The sequence below is a fragment of the Lipomyces oligophaga genome, assembly GCF_038497815.1.
Source record: "Lipomyces oligophaga strain CBS 7107 unplaced genomic scaffold V1516scaffold_2, whole genome shotgun sequence".
Lineage (NCBI taxonomy): Eukaryota > Fungi > Ascomycota > Lipomycetes > Lipomycetales > Lipomycetaceae > Lipomyces > [Lipomyces] oligophaga.
Genome location: NW_027117786.1, coordinates 1855669 through 1874932, shown reverse-complemented (window position 1 = coordinate 1874932; position 19264 = coordinate 1855669). Strand labels below are relative to the sequence as shown.

The 19264-nt window shown below is 41.7% G+C and overlaps 9 protein-coding genes across 9 annotated transcripts; 4 read left to right on the top strand and 5 right to left on the bottom strand.

The window, feature by feature from the left end:
* Positions 1 to 1173: 1173 nt before the first annotated feature.
* On the bottom strand, positions 1174 to 2255 carry V1516DRAFT_672080 (inhibitor of apoptosis-promoting Bax1-domain-containing protein). Its single transcript, XM_066921690.1, has one exon. It carries the CDS (start codon positions 2172 to 2174, stop codon positions 1350 to 1352), a length of 825 nt encoding a protein of 274 aa, XP_066779382.1. The 5' UTR covers positions 2175 to 2255; the 3' UTR covers positions 1174 to 1349.
* Positions 2256 to 2507: 252 nt separating this feature from the next.
* V1516DRAFT_648507 (40S ribosomal protein eS19) lies at positions 2508 to 3733 on the top strand. The gene is made up of 5 exons (XM_066920217.1): positions 2508 to 2662; positions 2716 to 2771; positions 2831 to 2885; positions 2951 to 2987; positions 3043 to 3733. Exons 1-5 carry the CDS (start codon positions 2643 to 2645, stop codon positions 3325 to 3327), a joined length of 453 nt encoding a protein of 150 aa, XP_066779381.1. The 5' UTR covers positions 2508 to 2642; the 3' UTR covers positions 3328 to 3733.
* V1516DRAFT_672070 (IMP dehydrogenase/GMP reductase) lies at positions 3713 to 6117 on the bottom strand. Its single transcript, XM_066921689.1, has 4 exons — positions 5800 to 6117; positions 5584 to 5705; positions 5340 to 5526; positions 3713 to 5112 (listed from the first exon to the last, which is right to left on the bottom strand). Exons 1-4 carry the CDS (start codon positions 5963 to 5965, stop codon positions 3998 to 4000), a joined length of 1590 nt encoding a protein of 529 aa, XP_066779380.1. The 5' UTR covers positions 5966 to 6117; the 3' UTR covers positions 3713 to 3997.
* A 178-nt stretch (positions 6118 to 6295) lies between these two features.
* On the top strand, positions 6296 to 11826 carry V1516DRAFT_672060 (uncharacterized protein). Its single transcript, XM_066921688.1, has 11 exons — positions 6296 to 6795; positions 6854 to 7061; positions 7115 to 7397; positions 7454 to 9593; positions 9647 to 9746; positions 9796 to 10309; positions 10359 to 10501; positions 10557 to 10909; positions 10959 to 11240; positions 11296 to 11577; positions 11633 to 11826. Exons 1-11 carry the CDS (start codon positions 6461 to 6463, stop codon positions 11733 to 11735), a joined length of 4743 nt encoding a protein of 1580 aa, XP_066779379.1. The 5' UTR covers positions 6296 to 6460; the 3' UTR covers positions 11736 to 11826.
* On the bottom strand, positions 11761 to 13100 carry V1516DRAFT_672058 (uncharacterized protein). The gene has a single exon (XM_066921687.1). It carries the CDS (start codon positions 12839 to 12841, stop codon positions 11957 to 11959), a length of 885 nt encoding a protein of 294 aa, XP_066779378.1. The 5' UTR covers positions 12842 to 13100; the 3' UTR covers positions 11761 to 11956.
* V1516DRAFT_672057 (uncharacterized protein) lies at positions 13101 to 15410 on the bottom strand. Its single transcript, XM_066921686.1, has 2 exons — positions 13565 to 15410; positions 13101 to 13506 (listed from the first exon to the last, which is right to left on the bottom strand). The coding sequence occupies exons 1-2, from the start codon at positions 15089 to 15091 to the stop codon at positions 13258 to 13260; spliced, it is 1776 nt and encodes a 591-aa protein (XP_066779377.1). The 5' UTR covers positions 15092 to 15410; the 3' UTR covers positions 13101 to 13257.
* Positions 15327 to 17056, top strand: V1516DRAFT_226873 (uncharacterized protein). Its single transcript, XM_066918768.1, has 2 exons — positions 15327 to 15639; positions 15695 to 17056. Exons 1-2 carry the CDS (start codon positions 15562 to 15564, stop codon positions 16715 to 16717), a joined length of 1101 nt encoding a protein of 366 aa, XP_066779376.1. The 5' UTR covers positions 15327 to 15561; the 3' UTR covers positions 16718 to 17056.
* Positions 16830 to 18711, top strand: V1516DRAFT_648495 (tRNA-splicing endonuclease subunit sen54 N-term-domain-containing protein). Its single transcript, XM_066920216.1, has 5 exons — positions 16830 to 17088; positions 17151 to 17276; positions 17337 to 17818; positions 17868 to 18039; positions 18096 to 18711. The coding sequence occupies exons 1-5, from the start codon at positions 16955 to 16957 to the stop codon at positions 18367 to 18369; spliced, it is 1188 nt and encodes a 395-aa protein (XP_066779375.1). The 5' UTR covers positions 16830 to 16954; the 3' UTR covers positions 18370 to 18711.
* On the bottom strand, positions 18450 to 18841 carry V1516DRAFT_695058 (BTB/POZ protein; the record flags this gene model as incomplete). The annotated part of the gene is made up of 2 exons (XM_066923974.1): positions 18450 to 18607; positions 18667 to 18841. 2 exons carry the CDS (start codon positions 18839 to 18841, stop codon positions 18450 to 18452), a joined length of 333 nt encoding a protein of 110 aa, XP_066779374.1.
* Between the last annotated feature and the right edge of the window lie 423 nt (positions 18842 to 19264).

The window sequence follows — 19264 nt, the reverse complement described above, 5'->3', positions numbered from 1 at the left end:
ATAGACCGAATACGCAAGCAATAGCCAATAGTCGTCGTCATCGACCTGTTCGAATGAAATAATGTCTTGGATGTTGCTATTTTGATCAAATGTTTGTCCATGTGCAGGGCTCTTTAGCTAGGTGTGATTGAGCAATTGGGAGTATGTATTATTGTTTCCAATAGTATGAATTTCATTAGTTGTTCTTCTATTAGCCGACCCCACGACTAGTTGTTTGTCCCAACCGGACCCGTGGCTCCCATCCCACACTTTCTTGTCTTGACCGTTCGGAGTTCCTTCGGCCGGAGCGCAATCCCATGATCGGCTACTATCGACTGTTATAAAGACCTGAGAAACCACTTGAAACGATTTTCCAATGAAGTAAGTCCTTCATTACACATCATGGCCACTGTCCACCTGTCGCGTTCTCTATCTATGACTGGATCACCTCGCGATTCTATCCCCTCAACGACCCAGTCTTCTTCCTGTCCTAGTTCAATGATTTCCCGGCGTACTTGTGCTGGTTCTTCTTCTCCTCGGCAAGCACTAGCAGCTACAGGCTCTATCGCGCTTGCAGCACGACCGCATAATCCGCGAGTACAATTTTATTTAGGCCTAGATGATTCTAGCGAGTCGGAATCTCAAGCTCCATCGCGTAAATCGTCTTTATTCCGTCGAGCCCACCCTAAAGCATCTGCTCTTTCTCAAAGCGATATCTCATCACCTCGACATGAGCTAGATCTAGATCAAGATAATCTGCCAAGCTCTAGCATTAGCGCGGATAATTACCAAGATCTAGTTTCACAAATTCAGGGAAATTTGTCCGGTGCAGATTCGACATCTCTCTACGAAGGCATTACAGTCGACGTAGATTCTACTTGGTGCTGGCAGAACGAAGTTCGTAAATGTCTATCTCGACGAGCATTACGTGAATCCTTAGATTCGATTTCGTTCGACTCCTCACACTCACACACATAAGTTTTTACAGGTTCTAATTTGGTTATTTGGTTTCGGTTTGGTTTTGGTTTTGTTTCGGTTGTCATTATGAGATCTCATCACTTTTGGAGTTTACTTTGGAGTTCACTAGGTGCTGTCCCTGGCTAATTATTACAGTTGTTTTTTGCTCTCTCACTTCTAGCGTACTACGTTGGATGTTTCAATATAATTCTTCTTTGAATTCTACTTGTTTCGTAGTAGAGTTTACACTAATTCTGTATTAAAATTCCAGCCTATTAACTAAGTTGTAAGATGTGCATGTTTCCAATTCCGAAATTTAATTTGCCACTCCAAATCCATGACTCCAAATAATTCCTATGTCTCTCTTTATGAATATATGTAAAGCCCGCAAGAGCTTTCTCTAATCTCATAAATTAGTCCCGCTGCATACTGTTGAGGATGCGGAGAATGCTCAAGAACAAGTTGATAAAGTCGAGATACAGACTGATACTGGCAGCAATTTCCTCATCTGGATGATAGTGCTTCACAATCATCTGAGTATCAACAAGAATATAGCCCGAGAAAATAATTGCACCAAGAACACCAAATCCAAGCTCGCCCAAGGAGTTGTAAGGGAAGAATGCCGCGATCAGACCAAATCCAATCATGACCCAAAGAGCGATCCCAAGGTAGGGCATCCAGCCCAAGAAATCATACTTAGTCTGCATGGCAAACAAAGTCAGCCCCAAGAAAACAACAAGAGTAAGTAGCAGGGCTTCAACAACAATCTTTGAGTCGTAGAAGGTCGTGATCGTCGCCACAGAATAGCCTTCACACAATGTGAAACCGGTCAGGAAAAACATATTTGTAGGATAGCTTCGTCTCTTCCAATAGGTACCAATCAATAGAGCAATAGAACCAAACAACGTAATCCACATCATGGACGGATGAGATTGAACCCAGGACTTGATCGAACTATTCAGAATAAACAGTGTCGATAGACCGCCAGTCATAACCAGCTGAGCAAACAAAATCGTATACACTTTCCGAACAAACGCATTTCGGACTGATATCGTACACTGGCTCACATAGGTAGAATATTTGAAATCGTCAGGAAGATCGCTATCCGGAGCTGATCCAGGTTCCTGATGGGGAATTTCAGAATCAAGTAGAGATGACGTCGCAGTCATCGGATGCTCCTGAGTCGACTGATCGTACGAAGGAGGAGCAGTGGAATATAGGGGGGATGATACTGCCATATTTTCTTCTTTTCGCTAGATTCTATTAAAGTAATAACAGCGCGAATAATATTCGTAAAACGTTAGATATAAGTTATAGCTAGGATCTTTGTAGATATAATCATATGATAAGTCAGATTACGAAGGCGCAGCAGGAAATCCGTCCATGACGACAGATGGTACAAGAACCTTCTAGTCGGCAACCTGTCAGGTGGTCATCTGGGGGGTTAAAGCTACTAATATTGCCCTCACCCTAGGCTTCCAACCCTACATTATACGTGACCGTCAGATCAGAAACCCTACAAACTTGAACAAATCCGACTCATGGTCTTTTACAACACTCTTGCCAGGCTACAGCGTGAGTGCTTCATACTAACGCCTCACGTCTAACATAGTCAGCTCTTTTCGCTGGGTTCCGTCGTTCTTTTCAGGTTTTAGCGATTTATTTATTTGTCTTCAATATTTACATTTCGAATCAAAGCAATAATCATGCCTGGTGCTTCTGTTAGGTATGAATTAGCCAAAGAGGATGTATTTAAAGATTGCTAATCGGTATTTGCAGAGACGTTCCTGCTCAGGAATTCATTGTCGCCTACGCTCAGTTCCTTCAGCGTCAGGGTATGTTATAGATTTTTATTGAGAATTACGAACTAGTACCGAATATTGACCGTGACTAGGTAAGCTCGAGATTCCCGGATATGTCGAGTTGGTAAAGACTAGCTCTGGTAACGAGTATGTATTTTGATCCGAATTTTGGATATCTTCAAATTCAGGCCACTTGCTCACACACTATAAAGGCTCCCTCCCCAAGACTCTGACAAATGGTTCTATATGGTATGTTAGGTTCATAAGTTCTAAAATAGTCGAGGTCTGAATTAACATTCTTTAGCGTGCTGCCTCGGTTGCCCGTCACATTTATCTGCGAAAGTCGGTTGGCACCAGCAAGTTGAACAAGCTCTATGGCGGTACTATTAATCGGGGTTCAAGACCATCACATCACCGCGATGCATCTGGCTCTGTTAACAGAAAGGTTCTTCAGTCGCTCGAGAAGATCGGTGTTCTTGAAGCTGGCACAACTGGTGGCCGCAAGATTTCGGAATCTGGTCAGCGAGATTTGGATCGTATTGCTGGTGAAGTTTTCGCCGGTAATCAGGATGATGAAGACGACGAGTAGACTTACAGGAACTATTTTGTAACTCAGCACGACGGTCCGCTTGGGATCTGTACTATATTACTTTTTTATATCTGTTTATGTGGTCGTCGATCGGATGTGCTTTTGCATTTTCATTCCTAGTCCTATTTCAAGTCTTATTTTTGACATACTCACAAAAAGTTTCTTTTTACTAGCCAAAGGCGGAAATGAAGTAATAATATAAAAAAATTTGATAGCTATCTCTTATTGATCTATAACTGGTGTTTATCCTCGTTCGGCATTTTCTCTGTTTGTATTGTTTTTTCTGGCGGCAATATAGCGTGATTTAGTTCGTATACATACATAAAACACAAATGCCAACAATCATGAGCAATCTTATTGTGAGCGTATTGGTTTCCTATCTCCGATTTTATAAACAAAATAAATCCAATTAAAAGATTAAAATAAAGAACCCTATACTTGACACCCGCCAATGCCTACTTTCTAATAGAAAAATAGAATACGTAAAAATGAACCTATTACACAAACAAGAAAAAACACATTGTCAAAACTTGATGCATATCAAATTGAGACAATTATGAATCAAAAATAAGACAACCATGCAACCCTAGATAAATAAACATTTCGATAATAGTGGACAACAAACATTTGCTTTTTTTGTGGCCTTAAAGCAGTAGCAAGAAAGACTCACTTAATTATACAATCTCTTTTCATAAGAATGAAGTCCGTGAACTCCTCCTTCAAGCTGAGCCGAAGCGGTACGGAGCTCAAAACGAACTTCATGAGCATCGACCTTGGCGTGGAACTCAGACAGGCTATGAACACCAATATCCTGTAGACCATGCTGAAGACCAGCTACCAAATATGGAACAAACTTGGTAATAGAGCCACGGTCAATCACAGAGCCACTGACGCCCTGGGCAACAAGGACTGAATCAGACTCAGAAAAGTAGCGAGCAGTAGCTGCATTATCGGTGGAAGATTGTTTTTCCATAGCATCAAGCGAGCCCATACCACGATAAGCCTTGAGACGCTGACCGTCGCGGTAAAAATAGGCACCTGGTGATTCGGTGGTACCTGCGAGAAGACCACCCATCATAACAGCAGAAGCACCAAGAGCAAGTGCCTTGGTGATATGACCTACATTCTGGATACCACCATCCGCGATGGTGGGTACGCCAAAACGAGCTGCAAACTCAGAAACTGAGCGAACAGCGGTGCCTTGGGGACGGCCAACAGCCATGACCTCTTGAGTGATGCAAATAGATCCGGATCCCATTCCAATACGAAGACCATCAGCACCGGCAGCGATAAGAGAAGCGGCTTGCTCACGGGTAACAACATTACCGGCGATAATTTCGAGATGAGGTAATTCCTGCTTGATCCATTTGATCATTTCAATTTGGAAAACCGAGTTTCCTTGAGAAGAGTCGATAACAACAATATCAAGGCCAGCAGCAGAGAGTTTGCGCAATCTTTCACGATCATCCGGTCGTGTGCCGACCGCAGCACCACAAATAAGCTGCTTCGAGTCAGGAAGCTTAGAAGCAAGAGGATAGTGCAAGTTCTTTTTCAAATCAGTACGAGAAAGAAGGGCAGTCAAATTGCCGTTGTGATCAACAATTGGAAGCTTGCCCTTTTTGGAACGGCGAAGAATCTCGTTTGCAGAAATGAGATCGACACCCTCATCTGCAGTAACAAGATCTGTTGTCATCACGTCAGAAACAGCGAGATCATCCTGTTCAAGGAACTGAATATCACGAGAAGTGACAATACCAAGAAGTTTACCAGGAACCTTGCCATTCTCTAAATAGTGCAAATATGTTAGTTCATGTCCCAATAGAGGAGCGCTCTAGAAAACTCCCAACTTGAAAAGCCACACAAAATACAAATCAGAAAAAATTATCTCCCCATGACCATTACAGTCTATGCGGTAGAACGAAAGTTAATAAAAAATGTAAATACATCATTTTGTAATCGGCTTTGTCTGCAAGTGAAAATCTAGAGAGACCCGCAATGGATATAGCACGTACCAGTGATAGGGAAACCAGCGAAACCCAACTTCTGCTTTAAAGCGCGAACTTCAGATACAAGAGTAGTAGGAGGAAGAACAACAGGATCAGAAATGAAACCATTTTCGTATTTCTTGACCTTACGAACCATATCAGCCTGTTCATCGGCTGAACAGTTGTGGTGAATAATGCCAACACCACCAAGAAGCTATGATCAGGATTAGCAACCAGTCACATAATTCAAGAATCAGATGAATCAACATACAGCCATATAAATAGCCATCTCGCTCTCAGTAACGGTATCCATAGGAGAAGAAACGAGGGGAACCTTCAAGGAGATTTTCTTTGTGATCTTTGTATCAAGTCCAACAGTGCTTGAGGCAAAATCTGTAAGCCGAGCAGAAGGTTAGTAATCAGTCATCAGAACTAGAGTGACAGTAGTAGTGCTCCTCCTGACTGCCAACAAAAACAAAATACTGACCAATCTTTCCCGGAAGAAGGAGAAAATCATTATAAGTAAGGCCTCCATTCATTTTCGAATTCATCAAGGTATCTACGTCCAGACCATCACGCTCTTTGTAGAGCTGGAGCAATTCCAAGGCCTTAGCTGGGTCCTCGAAGCGGGTGGAGTTATCAACAGAAACCATTTCGTACAAAATATGAGCAAAAGCACGTTGAATTGTTTCAAAGTTCACAAAAAATAAGCAATTTTGGGGCTCGGATAAAGAAGACGACTTTACCAGAAACAAAAAGAGAAAATAGAAAAGGAGAGGACCATTGAGTGACTTTTTTCCTTCACTTTTTCTCAGCACCACCAGAATTCTCACAAATTTTTGCCGTTTGGGAGTTTCATTAGTGTTCAACACTATTCCTGTTCGAGGCATCCTTTGCAGCCAATAATCACGTGAATTTTACGCGTGAAGACCTCACGTGAGACCGCGTTTGATGTATGGTATTGTCGATGTGCGGCGATTTGTTTTGTTTGTTTACATTTGGAACCCATGCTAGTTACGCTTGGATATCAGGTTTAGTGCGTCATCACCGGTTTTCAATTGTTTTCGGTCGCAAGTATTTCAAACGATTCAAAATAATTCAAGGATTTGCTAAAGTTTTTGGTGCTATCGTCCAGCAAATTGATCTGAATGGCGGGTCCTCTCAGTCCGGTGAGGGGCTCAAATATCAACAATACGAGACCACAGAGTCGGATTTTGAAAGACATCGATGTCCACGATCTTCAGACCTTGAAATCGAGTAGTACAGGACATTTCAGAAATCTTGCCCAGAATGTGGAGATTTCTAATTCAAATCTCGTTCTTTCAGATTTATCTGCAGAAGCGGAAGATGTTACCGGAATGCACGGCAGAAAGCGCTTTCAGCGCAATGAGGAAAAACAATCATACGCAAGAGACTGGATGGACCAGGAGCGAAAATCTCTTCAGGCTTACGAATATCTTTGTCATATAGGCGAAGCGAAGGAGTATGTATTTCTATGATTTGCCTCCTAGGTTCCTTTGTACTGACTTGGCTTTACATAGCTGGATAGAGAAATGTCTTGGTGAAAGCATTCCACCTGTCGTTCAACTCGAAGAGGCTCTGCGCGACGGCGTCATATTAGCGCAATTAACTCAAGTATTTGCCCCACAATTTGTGGGAAAGATTTTTCGAGCTGCTCGTTTGCAATGGCGCCATTCAGATAATATCCAATATTTTTTTCGATTTTTGGACGAAGTTGATATGCCAGATGTAAGCTATGCGATGCTGGACACACTTTTAAATAAATTCTCACAATTCTCTAGTTGTTCAGATTCGAATTCACAGATCTATACGATAAGAAAAACATTCCGAAGGTCATCTACTGCATTCATGCTCTGAGCTATATTCTTTCGGCAAGTGGTTTGGCTCCGTCCATTGATAATTTAGTTGGCACACTCGAATTCAGCGATGATGATATTGAAGCAACACGCCGCGGCTTAGATGCTGCAGGCATTAGCATGCCTAATTTCAATAGAATGAATTCGCATTTTGGTGACTCGCCTGCATCTTCTGCTCCAAGAAAGTCTGTCGAGACTGAAGACAACCGTGAGTGCTCTAAACAATGGTTTCATTAGTTCAGATTACGGCTAAACTGTATATAGGTATTAACAGACAATTAGAACAAGCAGAGAGTAATATTGCCAAACTACAAGCAATCGCAAGCGGTGCCATCACTCGTGCAGTTATTCGTGGCTTGGTGGAAGAATTGATAGAGTCAAAACTTTCCGTTGTCAAACTTCAAAGCCATATAAGAGCTTTCGACTATCGAAAGCAAATGCGATTGAAGCGAGATGTCTTACTTGAGTCTAGACGATCTCTAGCCGACTTTCAGTCTCGAGCTCGCGCAGCAATGACTAGATCTTCATTCGGACAGTTTGTTAAAGATTTGACAAAAGAAGAGCCAGGAATCGTCCACATACAAAGTAGATTAAGAGGTATTTTGAAACGCCGAGCTCTGGATGATCTCATCCGAACTGATCGTGAAATCTGCACTGCCGTTGGCATTCAATCTCTTATACGTGGCAGGCTCATACGACAGGCGATAAATGAACAGATACATCCGAGTTTACAATTGCAGAATGATATTCTAAATCTGCAAGCTCTCTGTCGCGGTTCGATGTTTCGCATGCTCGTACATAGACACGAGGAAGCATTAAGCGAGCAAGAGAGAAGTTTCATCCGCTTGCAAAGTCGAATCCGACGGCTGTTATACATTTCAAAATCAGAAAAGGATAGAATATCAGTAACTGAAGCCCAAGAGGTTATAATAGATCTTCAGTCTCGAATGCGCGGATGTCTTCTCCGCAGGCAAAAGGAAAGCATTTTGCTGATGCTACATAACAAGCGCAATATCCAAAATTTAAATAGGCTTCAAGCAATCTCCAAAGGAAAGAGTTTGAGACGAAGTTTTTTTAAACAGCAATTGGTTTTAGATTCTTGCCATGTTTTATTGGATGATCTGAGAAATCGCATTCGTGGTTCCGCTGTGCGAGCAAGTATCGTTCGAGACTGCATTCTGTTAGCTGATCTGACAGAACCCATGAGATATTTCCAAGCTGATATTAGAAAGTTCATTGTAAGACAGAGGATACGAAATTTAATTGTTCAGTTGCGTGACTCAATGTCAGCGACAATAATGTTACAATCCGAGACCCGTGGAGCGCTTGCGAGAGGCAAGATTAATGAGGATCACGAAATACTCTTGGAGGCTGAAGATAAATTAATTCTATTGCAAAATCATGCTCGAGGTTTATTGGGCAGATTTCAGTATTATCGTGACTTAAGATCCATGGATGAATCCGAAGACATTTCTGTTGTCCCCTTACAATCGGCGATACGTGGCATGCTTCTTCGGGACCGTCAGCTTACGGTTATTGGACAGCTCAGTCAGTTTGGAAGCGACATTATTGAACTTCAAGCATTCTGCAGAGGAGCTCTATGTCGTGTAGATTTAACGATGTTTGAAGATGAGCTGTTAGATGAGGAGCAGTCAATAGCAGATCTTCAAACGCTAATTAGAGGTTTCATTGAACGCGAGAGATTCAGAAAGCGCCAAGCATATTTTGAAGCAAACATGAAACAAGTTATCAAGTTTCAGAGCGTTATTCGCGCTAAGCAGCAAGCAAATGCATACAAAGCGATTACATCTGGAATAAATCCTCCATTGACAACTGTCAAAAAGTTTGTTCATCTATTGACAGACAATGATCTCGACTTTGAAGAAGAAATCGAGGTCGAAAAGCTTCGAAAAGAAGTCGTTGATGAAGTTCAACATAATGAGCAGCTTGAACAATTCATTGATCAGCTAGATGTCAAGATTGCTTTGTTGGTCAAGAATAAGATCACTTTAGATGAAGTCATTAAGCATCAGCATGGAGGATTGCCTAGAACAGCAACTGTTACAGGAATGAGTGACCCATTCGACCTTAAGTCTTTGAATAAAACCTCTCGTCGACGTCTTGAGCTTTATCAAGGCCTTTTTTTTGTTTTGCAGACCCAGCCCAATTATCTCTGTAAGCTATTAAACAGTTTGAAGGATGCAATGGTCACTGAAAAGGAACTCAAATCGATTGAGCATGGCCTAATGGCTCTCTTTGGATATGCTCAAGAACGACGTGAAGAGTTTTATATGCTTAAGCTAGTTGCCAAAATGATTGAAGACGCTATCAGCCAAGTCAGTAGTATACCCGAGTTCGTGCAAGAGGTGAATATGTGGACGCGCATGTTGTCTCTATATGCCAGGTAAGTGCCTCCAAAGGTAAAAATGAGGGACATGGAAACTAAAATGACTACAGGGGAGCAGAGAAGCGACAATATCTGCATGAGCTTGTAAAGCCAATTGTTAATGATATTTCTGAGCACGAAGATCTAGATCTTGAAAGTGATCCACTATCGGTGAGAAAGTTGATGGAGTATGATCTTGAATAAATTTTAATTTTTTTAGATATACCATACGTCGATTAATCAAGAAGAACTCACAACGGGTAAGAGAAGTGCTCGAAATCATGATGTTGACGTTGGCGAGGCTATGAAAGATCCCCAGTCGAGAAATATCTATATTCGAAATCTCCAGCTTCTTCGAGAATACGCTGTCGAGTTTATGAATACGTTCAGAGATAATATTGATAGTATTCCATATGGTATTCGATATTTAGCTCGATCAATCTTTTTGTCGTTCCAGAAGCAGTTCCCTTCTGAAAATGAGGATAAACTTTTCAGCGCAGTCGCAAATCTTCTATACACTCGATACATTAGTGGAGCAATTTTAGCGCCTGACGTGTTTGGAAGATCAGGAATACCACTCAGTCCTCTGCAAAAGAAAAATCTATGTCAAATTTCTCGCATTATATCTCAGATTTGCAGCGGCAAAGTTTTTAGCGTGGACAACGTGTTCCTACAACCTTTGAACGTTAATATAGCAGAGTATATTAAGACGATGAGGGAAACTATTCGAAGCGGTAAGTTGGATAGCAACACTTCATGAGTAATCGTTAATGTCAGTGATAGTGATCGATATTCCTGATCCTGAAATTCATTTCGATATGGATCAATTTGGTGATCTGACTTCCAGAAGGCGGCCAACCTTACACATCAAGACATCTGAAATACATCTTCTCCATTCGATCATCATAAAATATGCAGATGTATTTGTAAGTCAACTGAGATACTTGATCGTGGGAAATGAGGTTAACAGAATTGATCTAGGCACCCGAACAGACAGACGCTCTTCGGAAGGCTATTACTGAACTTGGTCCTCTGCCCAGTACTTCGAATGAAATTCTGAACAATTCGAAATTAACAGAAGTAAAATTGGATTTGAATCCTAACTTTATAAACGCAGAAGATAAAGATGCGCAAATCAACTCTTTGCTGACTGCAGTAAAACGGTGTATACTATACGTCATTCGAGTTCAGTCAGGTTCAAACTTGCTAGAAACATTGGTTTCTCCTGTCACAGCTGAGAACGAAGAAAAGTATAACTCAATTTTGGAAGAGGAGAAGAAGTCGAAAGCAGAAATAACTTATTCATCTGATAACGTTTTGGGCGATCTGAGCTTGTAAGATACATTCTGTGCGATAATCTCTGAAGTTACTGATTGTGGACAGGTTAAAATATCGCGATTTGAAAGTCATAGCACTTGAGAAGATTATTGAGCTTAAACGACTGGGCCAAATCACACAAAGTAATAACTATCAAGATATTTTGAATGCGATTGCGAATGATATTCGAACGAAACGAAACCGACGGATTCAGCGCCAGCGCGAACTGAAGAGCACGAAGCAGACTTTGGAACATTTATCTGAGAAAGAGAATTATCTCCAAACAAAACTAAAAAATTATAATGAATATATCGAACGGTCGATGTCGACGTTGCAAACGAAGAAAGGGTAAGAATACTGAAATGCAGCTGAAGAAGTAATAGCCACTGACGATGGATAACAGAAAGCGACGAAATATTATGCCATTCACGAAGCAGTTCTTTCATATGCGAGAACTACAAAAACATGGACGAGTTCCCCAGTTTGGGTCATTCAAGTATTCGTCCTCTAAACTGCTGGAAAAAGGCGTGCTGGTTGGATTAGCCGGGTCTGCGGAGCGGCAGCATATCGACTTCACGTTTTCATGTGACCAAGTCGGTATTTTTTCGGTAGAAGCATCGCAAGGCTCGATTACGCTGCCTGCAGGAACAATTGAAGTTACACTGGAAGCATTATTGGAGAAACAGTAAGTTTCATGATTGTCAAATGTAGCTGGAAAGTAGCCATTAACTTAAGACAAGGTTCAACAATCAACAGTCTATCAAGCTGTTCGATAATTTAGCAACATTTAATACCAATCTGTTGCTACATTTAATATTTAGAAAATTTTACCGAGACGGTTGAGTTACATTGAACCGAATTAAGTGAATTATTTTGTCCATAGCAATTTTGTGTTAAATTGAGTATCAATGCCAAAAGTACAGAAACAAAAAAATCTATTGAAATCCAAGAGTGATGATGTTTACCGTCTGGATTTTATAATTGAACGCCAATACCCCAGGAAACAAGAATCACAAACACAAACTCCCTATAGTACAAAGCAGTATCGATAACAGCGGCAAATACTAACTATGCCGCTGTTGATCATGTTGATCAGTTGATATTCTCTTAAGTTTTTTCCTAGGCGAATCTTTTTTGACAACATTTCTTCGTGTATTTGAAACACCTTTGAACTTGTACATCAAATCTCTAGCCGGCGGCGTTGGACCGCGTCCCATTTCGGAGACTGGTAAAGGGAATGGAGTCAAAAAGCCTCTAAACTTCTTCATTGAAGCGTCAGAATTTGAAATATTCCAAGAAGCTTCCACGGCGTCTGTAACTCTGAAGCGCGAAGACAGCTCAATCTGCGACTTAAGTCGACCGACACTGGACCATGCTTGGCCTTGTTGATTGGATGTGTGTGAATTCTGAGAAGCCTGCAGTACTTGTTGACGTTGAGAAATCTCCACAGACTGGATTCCTTGCGAATCTGGCATGGAAGATGATAACATATTGATGTTTGCATGTGACCCGGAAGTTGGCTGGTCGATAATAATATAGGAATTGTTGAGGTTAGACTGTCGGAGGAGCTTATCGGCGGAGTGTATATCCGAAAACTCGTGGAGTGTCTGAGGAGGAGATGACAAGTCAGGATTGACAATCAACGTTTGACTAATTATCGAGTTCGACTCGAGGCCAGTCTGCATAGAACGATAAAAGGCGCCATCACGCTCGCCACCAGTATTGGTGTGGACGTTGTTGCCTGCGTGCTGTCCGTACTGAGCTTGCCTAGTCGGTGGTGCTGATCCGACGCTGTCGTCAAGGGTCAAGACTTGACTACTTCTTCCTGTCCCTGGAGACTGGAGAACGGAAGCGGGTTCTCGGTTCAAACGGTCAATCTTTGAAAGATTACCCTGTGTAAAAACACGGAATCGTCCGCACATGTGGTCGTAATCTCGTCGATCGGTCATAGTAAACTAAGAGAATGCGATACTCAGATGCGGTATTGTCTCGTCGCAGTCAGAAATGGAAGTGGTATTAGCTCGATAGCGGCCACCCGCATATGAATCGAGTCAGCAGGAATGACAGCGAAACAAACAGATAAATTGCAAAAGAATAAGATAAAAGAAAAAATGTTAACTGTTCCGAGAAGTGATGTAAAGCCGGCGCCCAAAATGCAAACAGGCTCTGTTTGAACAGTTCTGGCTACACACAAACTTCGACATATCACGTGATAGTCAAAATCTTGCAGAGTACAGCGCTCGCTTCAATTACTGAATACGGACGGCAATAAATCAAACACACAATACTCAAATTTCGGTGATAAAAATATAGTCTAGGCTCGCGTATAATCTACATAATATAAAAACAGTGCAAAAATGCGCTCTCAGTCAAGAAGCTTGCCTTGCAGAATCTCATAAATCATCCGGTTTCGTAGAGTCGGCATGTCGCGTTGTCCAAACGACAGAATTCCATCTCGCGAAAGCACTTCTACGGTCTTGCAGGTAAATACACCGCAGTCATATCCGTTCTTTTGTACTGGACTATCCTGAGGAATATAGTCTGTCCAGTCGTCCATGTCTTTGAGGGGAACATTTTGTGTTTGTGACTCGTTGATGATGTATTCTCGAAGAAACTAACAAGTATCAATTAGCATATAGTTTCATCCATTGACTCTAATTTAAAACTCCTACCTTGAAAGCGGCCCCAGGACGACCCGCCAGCGAATCGTAGAACTCGAATCGCTTCTTTTTCAAGTTGATCATGCTCAGACACCAGTGAGTATTGTGAACATTGATCGGCACGAAAATATAATCTGTCATCGCAAGATTAAGCTGCTTCCGTTTGCCCCATCGAGCAACTCCTTGATACCCTTTCGAGCAGAGAGTCGTGTAGAAATGCGTTGTGTATGTGAATGATCGGGGAAAATTTGTTCCTTGGGTTATGTGTTCTTTGCTGCGCTGGTTGATCATCTCCAAGTAAAAATCAATCACATTATCATTAAGCCATTGCTGAACTCCCAAGGTGCGAATATCTCGAACAGATATATCTATCCTAAATGCAGATATAAGAGTCTTTCCAGAATTCCCATTCTGAAGCGTTTCGTTGACTATTCTTAGCTGATCTCGAGAAACTGGCTGGATCTTTTCTATTTTTGGCCTTCTGAGATCCTCAATATACTTTAGTCTCTCCTTGCGCCTTTCCTGAAGTTCACGGAAACTGGGGAAATCAGTAGCTTGACCTTCAGAAACTAATAACCGAAGAAGCTCGTTCAAACTTTGAGACTCAGAAAGATCAGACGAAAAAAGTTTTCGGCGTGTGATGGTAGGAGTAGACCTCCGAGGCGTTTGCCGCACCGGAGACATGTATTCGGCAAGGGGAGATGAAATGATATTATCCAGATTAGGAGCTAATCTATGTCTGACGGTCGAAATAAATGATCTGTCCGAATTTAATGCTCTGTCACTAAGAGAAGCATGCTGAGCGACTCGAACAATTCGTTCTGCTCTGTTCGAACTCTTAAATGGACTACTGTATTTTGTTATTTTGCTATTTGACCGAGCTACTTCCGGTTTTAGAGCATATCCAGCGTAGCCCCCGGAAGTTTGCTGACGATTGATGTTGGACTCAGAGACAGGGCGTATTTTTCCATGACGCTGGATATAGCTCCTTCGTCGCTGAATTGCTGCGCGGAGCTTATTGGTTCGCTCTTCATCCACTTTGGAGTGTGTGGAGGCTTCTCTTGAGCTGCCGAGGGAAATATAGGCGCCATACGGTCGCAATTGATCCTCTTGCGGTTTTGTCAAAACTTGAACGATTTCAAGAGGCTTAGGAGATCTAGTGATTATGTCGCCATTGCATCTAGATTCTAGGTTGTCTGCATTGTTCTGTATTGGATTCTTATCGAGGCCTAATCCGTTTTTAATATTATTTGAAGACCCGGCTGGAGTTGGCGATGGTGGTTGGTCTAGGGGAGTCCAGGAAGCCATCGATCGCGGCCCATTCGGTCTAAAATCATCCTCACAATTCTGAGATGACGCACCGTATTGATTTTGAGAAAGGATCCGAATTAATCCATCTTGTGCTTCAGTGTCAGTAGAACTAACATCTTGATCCGCTCGTAACAACTGGAGAGTAGACTCGAATGGCTCGACTATCCAGGACCGAAGCAGGCTACGGTAGTCAACCTGGCCAATAATTTCCCAGAAAGAGTCGGTCATATATTTGATATCGACTTTGAAGTTATGAAAATGCACTTTGAACTGGACTTTGGGAGGACGATCTGAATAGCGCTTTTGTCTCTTCGAACGTAGGTAACTTGCCGAAACTAAGTTATTTTAATTACATGCAAATCCTCTCTTGCTGCTTCTGCTTTGCCAATACACAAGGTGTCTACCGAGTCAGCGGCATATTACTGATTTAGGCAGAAATGAATCCAGCCAGCAAGCTTCATTATAGAAATCTGCTGTTTTCGCATTTCTAATCTCTCTTTAGAATCTCGACACCAGTCCCTCGATACTGGCAAGGAACTGTTTGCTACCTATCCAACAGTATATGGGTCATGGTTATTATACTATGATCAGTGACATCTAGTATTATGTACGGATATACCCATAGTGGTAATTACTGCTGAATGCAAGAAGACTTGGTAAATCGTCAAGAGTGACTTGATCGATTGCCTTATTCGACTATGGCAATTGATATACACGTTTTGGGACCGCCTAACGCGGATTTTGTCATAGGTTATCCAGGCATAGCAGCAACCAAGGTAAGTCTGAATGTCATAGCTATTTCAATACAGTAAATGCTAAATATTATTACAGCCTAGAATAGCAGGAACTGTACATTTGGATGCAAGTTCAGGTTCTCCGTTCGTACTGTATTCTTTGACAATCCAGCTTGAGAGGACTGTAAAGGTCAGCATGGGACTTAAGCTATTGTCTGAACCAAAAACGTTCGAACATAATATTGGAAATCCATTGACGTTATACACGTATGGAACTAATGGGCCTGCTCTGACACCTTGCTATTCGATGCAGTTCCCATTCACTTATCGAATAGTCGATCAAGTATTGCCTGGAAGTCTTGATCTCAGGTCCTGTAAAATATCTTACAAGCTTCGGATAAATGTTGCTGAAAAGCTACCGAACGGAATTATCCCTTATGAAGTTTCTGTACCCATAACACTTACTTCATATGGGAAACTATTCGATCAGACCATTTCAGATCCTTTAGAATATGTCTCTGAAGACGGGAAATACCAGTTTACGTTGCAGATGGATGGAGGGCCATTTGGTCCAGGTGATTCTTTTTTGCTGGGTTTGCACGTTTCTGCTCGTTCTAGGGATACGTTGAGAGTCCGAAAAGTCAATCTGGCTCTAAAACGAGTTATAACGATAGACGGATCGATTGCAGAATCGGAAACCATAAGTTCGTGCGCGTTTGAGAATGACTCAGTTGGGAATTTTGCAAAGGAGTTTAATATAGTATTACCACTGGAGGAGAGAGAGCGATTAGATGCTGATTCAAAACAGCCATTTTTTGAAAGGGAGAGCAATGGATCTGCAAATGTCTTTGACTCTTTCTATTCGCTGGACTGTCCCCAATGCAATAACTTGTCGGTCGGACTAGTGATTTCACTTACTGTTCGATGCAATTCTAAGGATATGACGATCGAGCGCGAGGTGACTTACGTTCCTGTTGACTCCGGTGCGAGAGAGGCCATTTTGGGTCTGATAAATTCTTATAAATTTGACATGGCATATCCGTTCAAAGATTTGCCTTATTCGGCAGTGCAAGTCAGTGGAGTCAATGGAATATTAAACAATGTCATTTGCTTGGAATAAATAATAATGTTTGGGTTTTAGAATTAACGGTGTAAGGATTTTTGGATATTTGTAGTTATTGTTAATATTTGTTGCAGCTAGACTTTAATTCAGTGTAGTTATCAACTTAATCGATCTATTATATTAATTTATTGTCCCACCCAAATCACAATCTAGTTCTGGGAATTCCCAAATTAAATGTCAATCCTCGAAAATAATTTAGGAAAAAATATGATTTGAATTCTTACCCAACGACAGATGAACGACTTGTATCCTGACTACGACGAGGCTCCTACGCTAGAACTCTCTGCAGCGGCCGAAGCTGCGGAGCAGGAAGGTTCCGATGATGAACAGGGTGACTGGACTGCTCTCGCTGCAGCCTCCAAGTCAAAGTAAGTTTGACCGACGAATTTAAAATTGTGGAATGATAAGAAGGAAATTTGACAGGAAGTAGGAAATTTCTCCCTAAGAGAGGCGAGAAAGACTACGAACCAGCTGCAACTGTAATTGATGCGGAGAATCTAGAGAGCAGTCGGGCTGCAATGTTTGAAGCTCTTGTGGGCGAAAGACGACATTCGGGGTAAGTTCATCACCATATTACTACCGGAAGAGAATAATAATTGAAAACTTCTGGTTCTAGAAAAGTACATATTTCCGGTATCTGGTATCCAAATCTGAAGAAAACAAAAGTACTAGTAGCTAGAAGTCCCCACTTCAAATCAGTCGGGCGAGCTGATAGAAATGGTGTGATATTTCTCGAGCCTGAAGAAACCATCTACTTAGTTGAAAGAGGAAGTATGTCTCTGTATAGTCATAGTGGCAGCAAACAGCTTTCGCTACAGGAATGCTACTCGGTTTGCTTACGCGCTTGTGGGAGCCATGAGGACTACTTGATATATGCCTATTTAAAGCGGCTTGGCTATATTATCCAGCGACCTAGGCCTAGTAACTCAATTTCAAAGTCAACTAAAGTATACAAATACAGAATATGGACAGTCTCAGAGATATTCCAATGCTCTGCATCCCTCTGCAAATTCATTTTTGGCAATTTCATGACCTTGCTTTCAAGGAAACGCCAACCATTCCAACCAATCGTGGACGGTAATATCTGGTGGTCATTTGGTGAGTTTTACTAGCAATTCAGAATTAGATTCGATCTAATATTTCCAAGCTTCAATTTTTAGACGTCTTCAAATAATCAAATTTCACAAACCTCTTGCAGAAGAAATTGAGGCTAACGATGCGACTCTACCTTTCAAAATCTGTTATCATGTCTGGAAACCCAGGCCTTCATTCAAAAAATCAAGTCCAACTGAGCCAGATTTCAGGATTGCAGTGGTTAAGTATGCGCAGAACAGGTAGTTAATTGTATGTATAGAACTAGCTCACATGAAAATAGTGCACAGGTACATAGTTTACCGACTTATAACCAACTGTATAATCTTCTGGCTACAACACCTTATACTCCCCCTACGCAGAAAGGAGATATACAAAGAATTAAATCTGGGTTTAGAAACGTTATTCTTGGAGTTGTTGATAATGGAATAATAAGTTTTATGAATTTCGGAACGACTTCGTTTGGCTCTGAAAGCATCTATCATTCGCATCCAAAACAAGCTCATAAGGCTCGGCGACGACAGCCTGGACAAAATAATACTAAGAGAAATGCATAAACACTGTTATTGTAAGATATTGTCGAGCAACTCAAACTGCAGTTTATGTCAGACAAGCATGGAATGTTTTCGACACTCTATCAAACCTTACCGTCTAGATAGTCGGCCGTGACGAGCAGTTCCAGAGCCATCTCTGGTGGAACATCGAATGAAGGAAACGTTCCGGGATTGTTTTGATGCTTGAGGTTATAGTATAAATATTCACACACTTTCTCGAGTAAGACACCGCTAATCCCGTCTGTAAGCTATCTGCGTATGTAGCTTCTCAAATTCTGAGCAAATCCTACCTCGTCTCACGGAGCTCCACGCGATTCTGTCGTGCCTCTACGAAATTAGATGACTCACTTAGCATACCGCGTAATGTTCCTGATATCATTGCCGCGGACCGCAGAATCGAGAACTCGTATCCATCGGAAGAAACCAGAAGAACGTACTCCCTTTCTGTGCTACCTATATTTCCCGAGGCGGCCATCAATTACTTAACGATCAGATATTGTTTACTTGCACATAGATCCCCGCTACTAATTCTTATATATCTACAGATATAATTTTGAGCATAATTCTCTCTTCTGCACTATCCAAATCCGAATACGGCGTAGTAAGCATAAGGGTTTGCGGATCTACCGTATTATCTGTGATCCGAACTCTAACAGTCTTTATCATGTCTAACATTGAATCAGCAAGCTACCTAGCAGAAGAACTCTTTTACAGTGCTTATTTTGGCTCAAACAATCGCGGATTCGACGAATCAGCGGGTTTATACTGCTCATTTATGCTCCGCATTTTGTTGCTAGGTTGAAACGGATTTGCTAGCTAGTCTGCATCCAAATTCGGCGAGATCGGCGAGCTGCTTGCTATCTGGCAAGTTGCTTGACATCTCTACAAGCGCGGATAC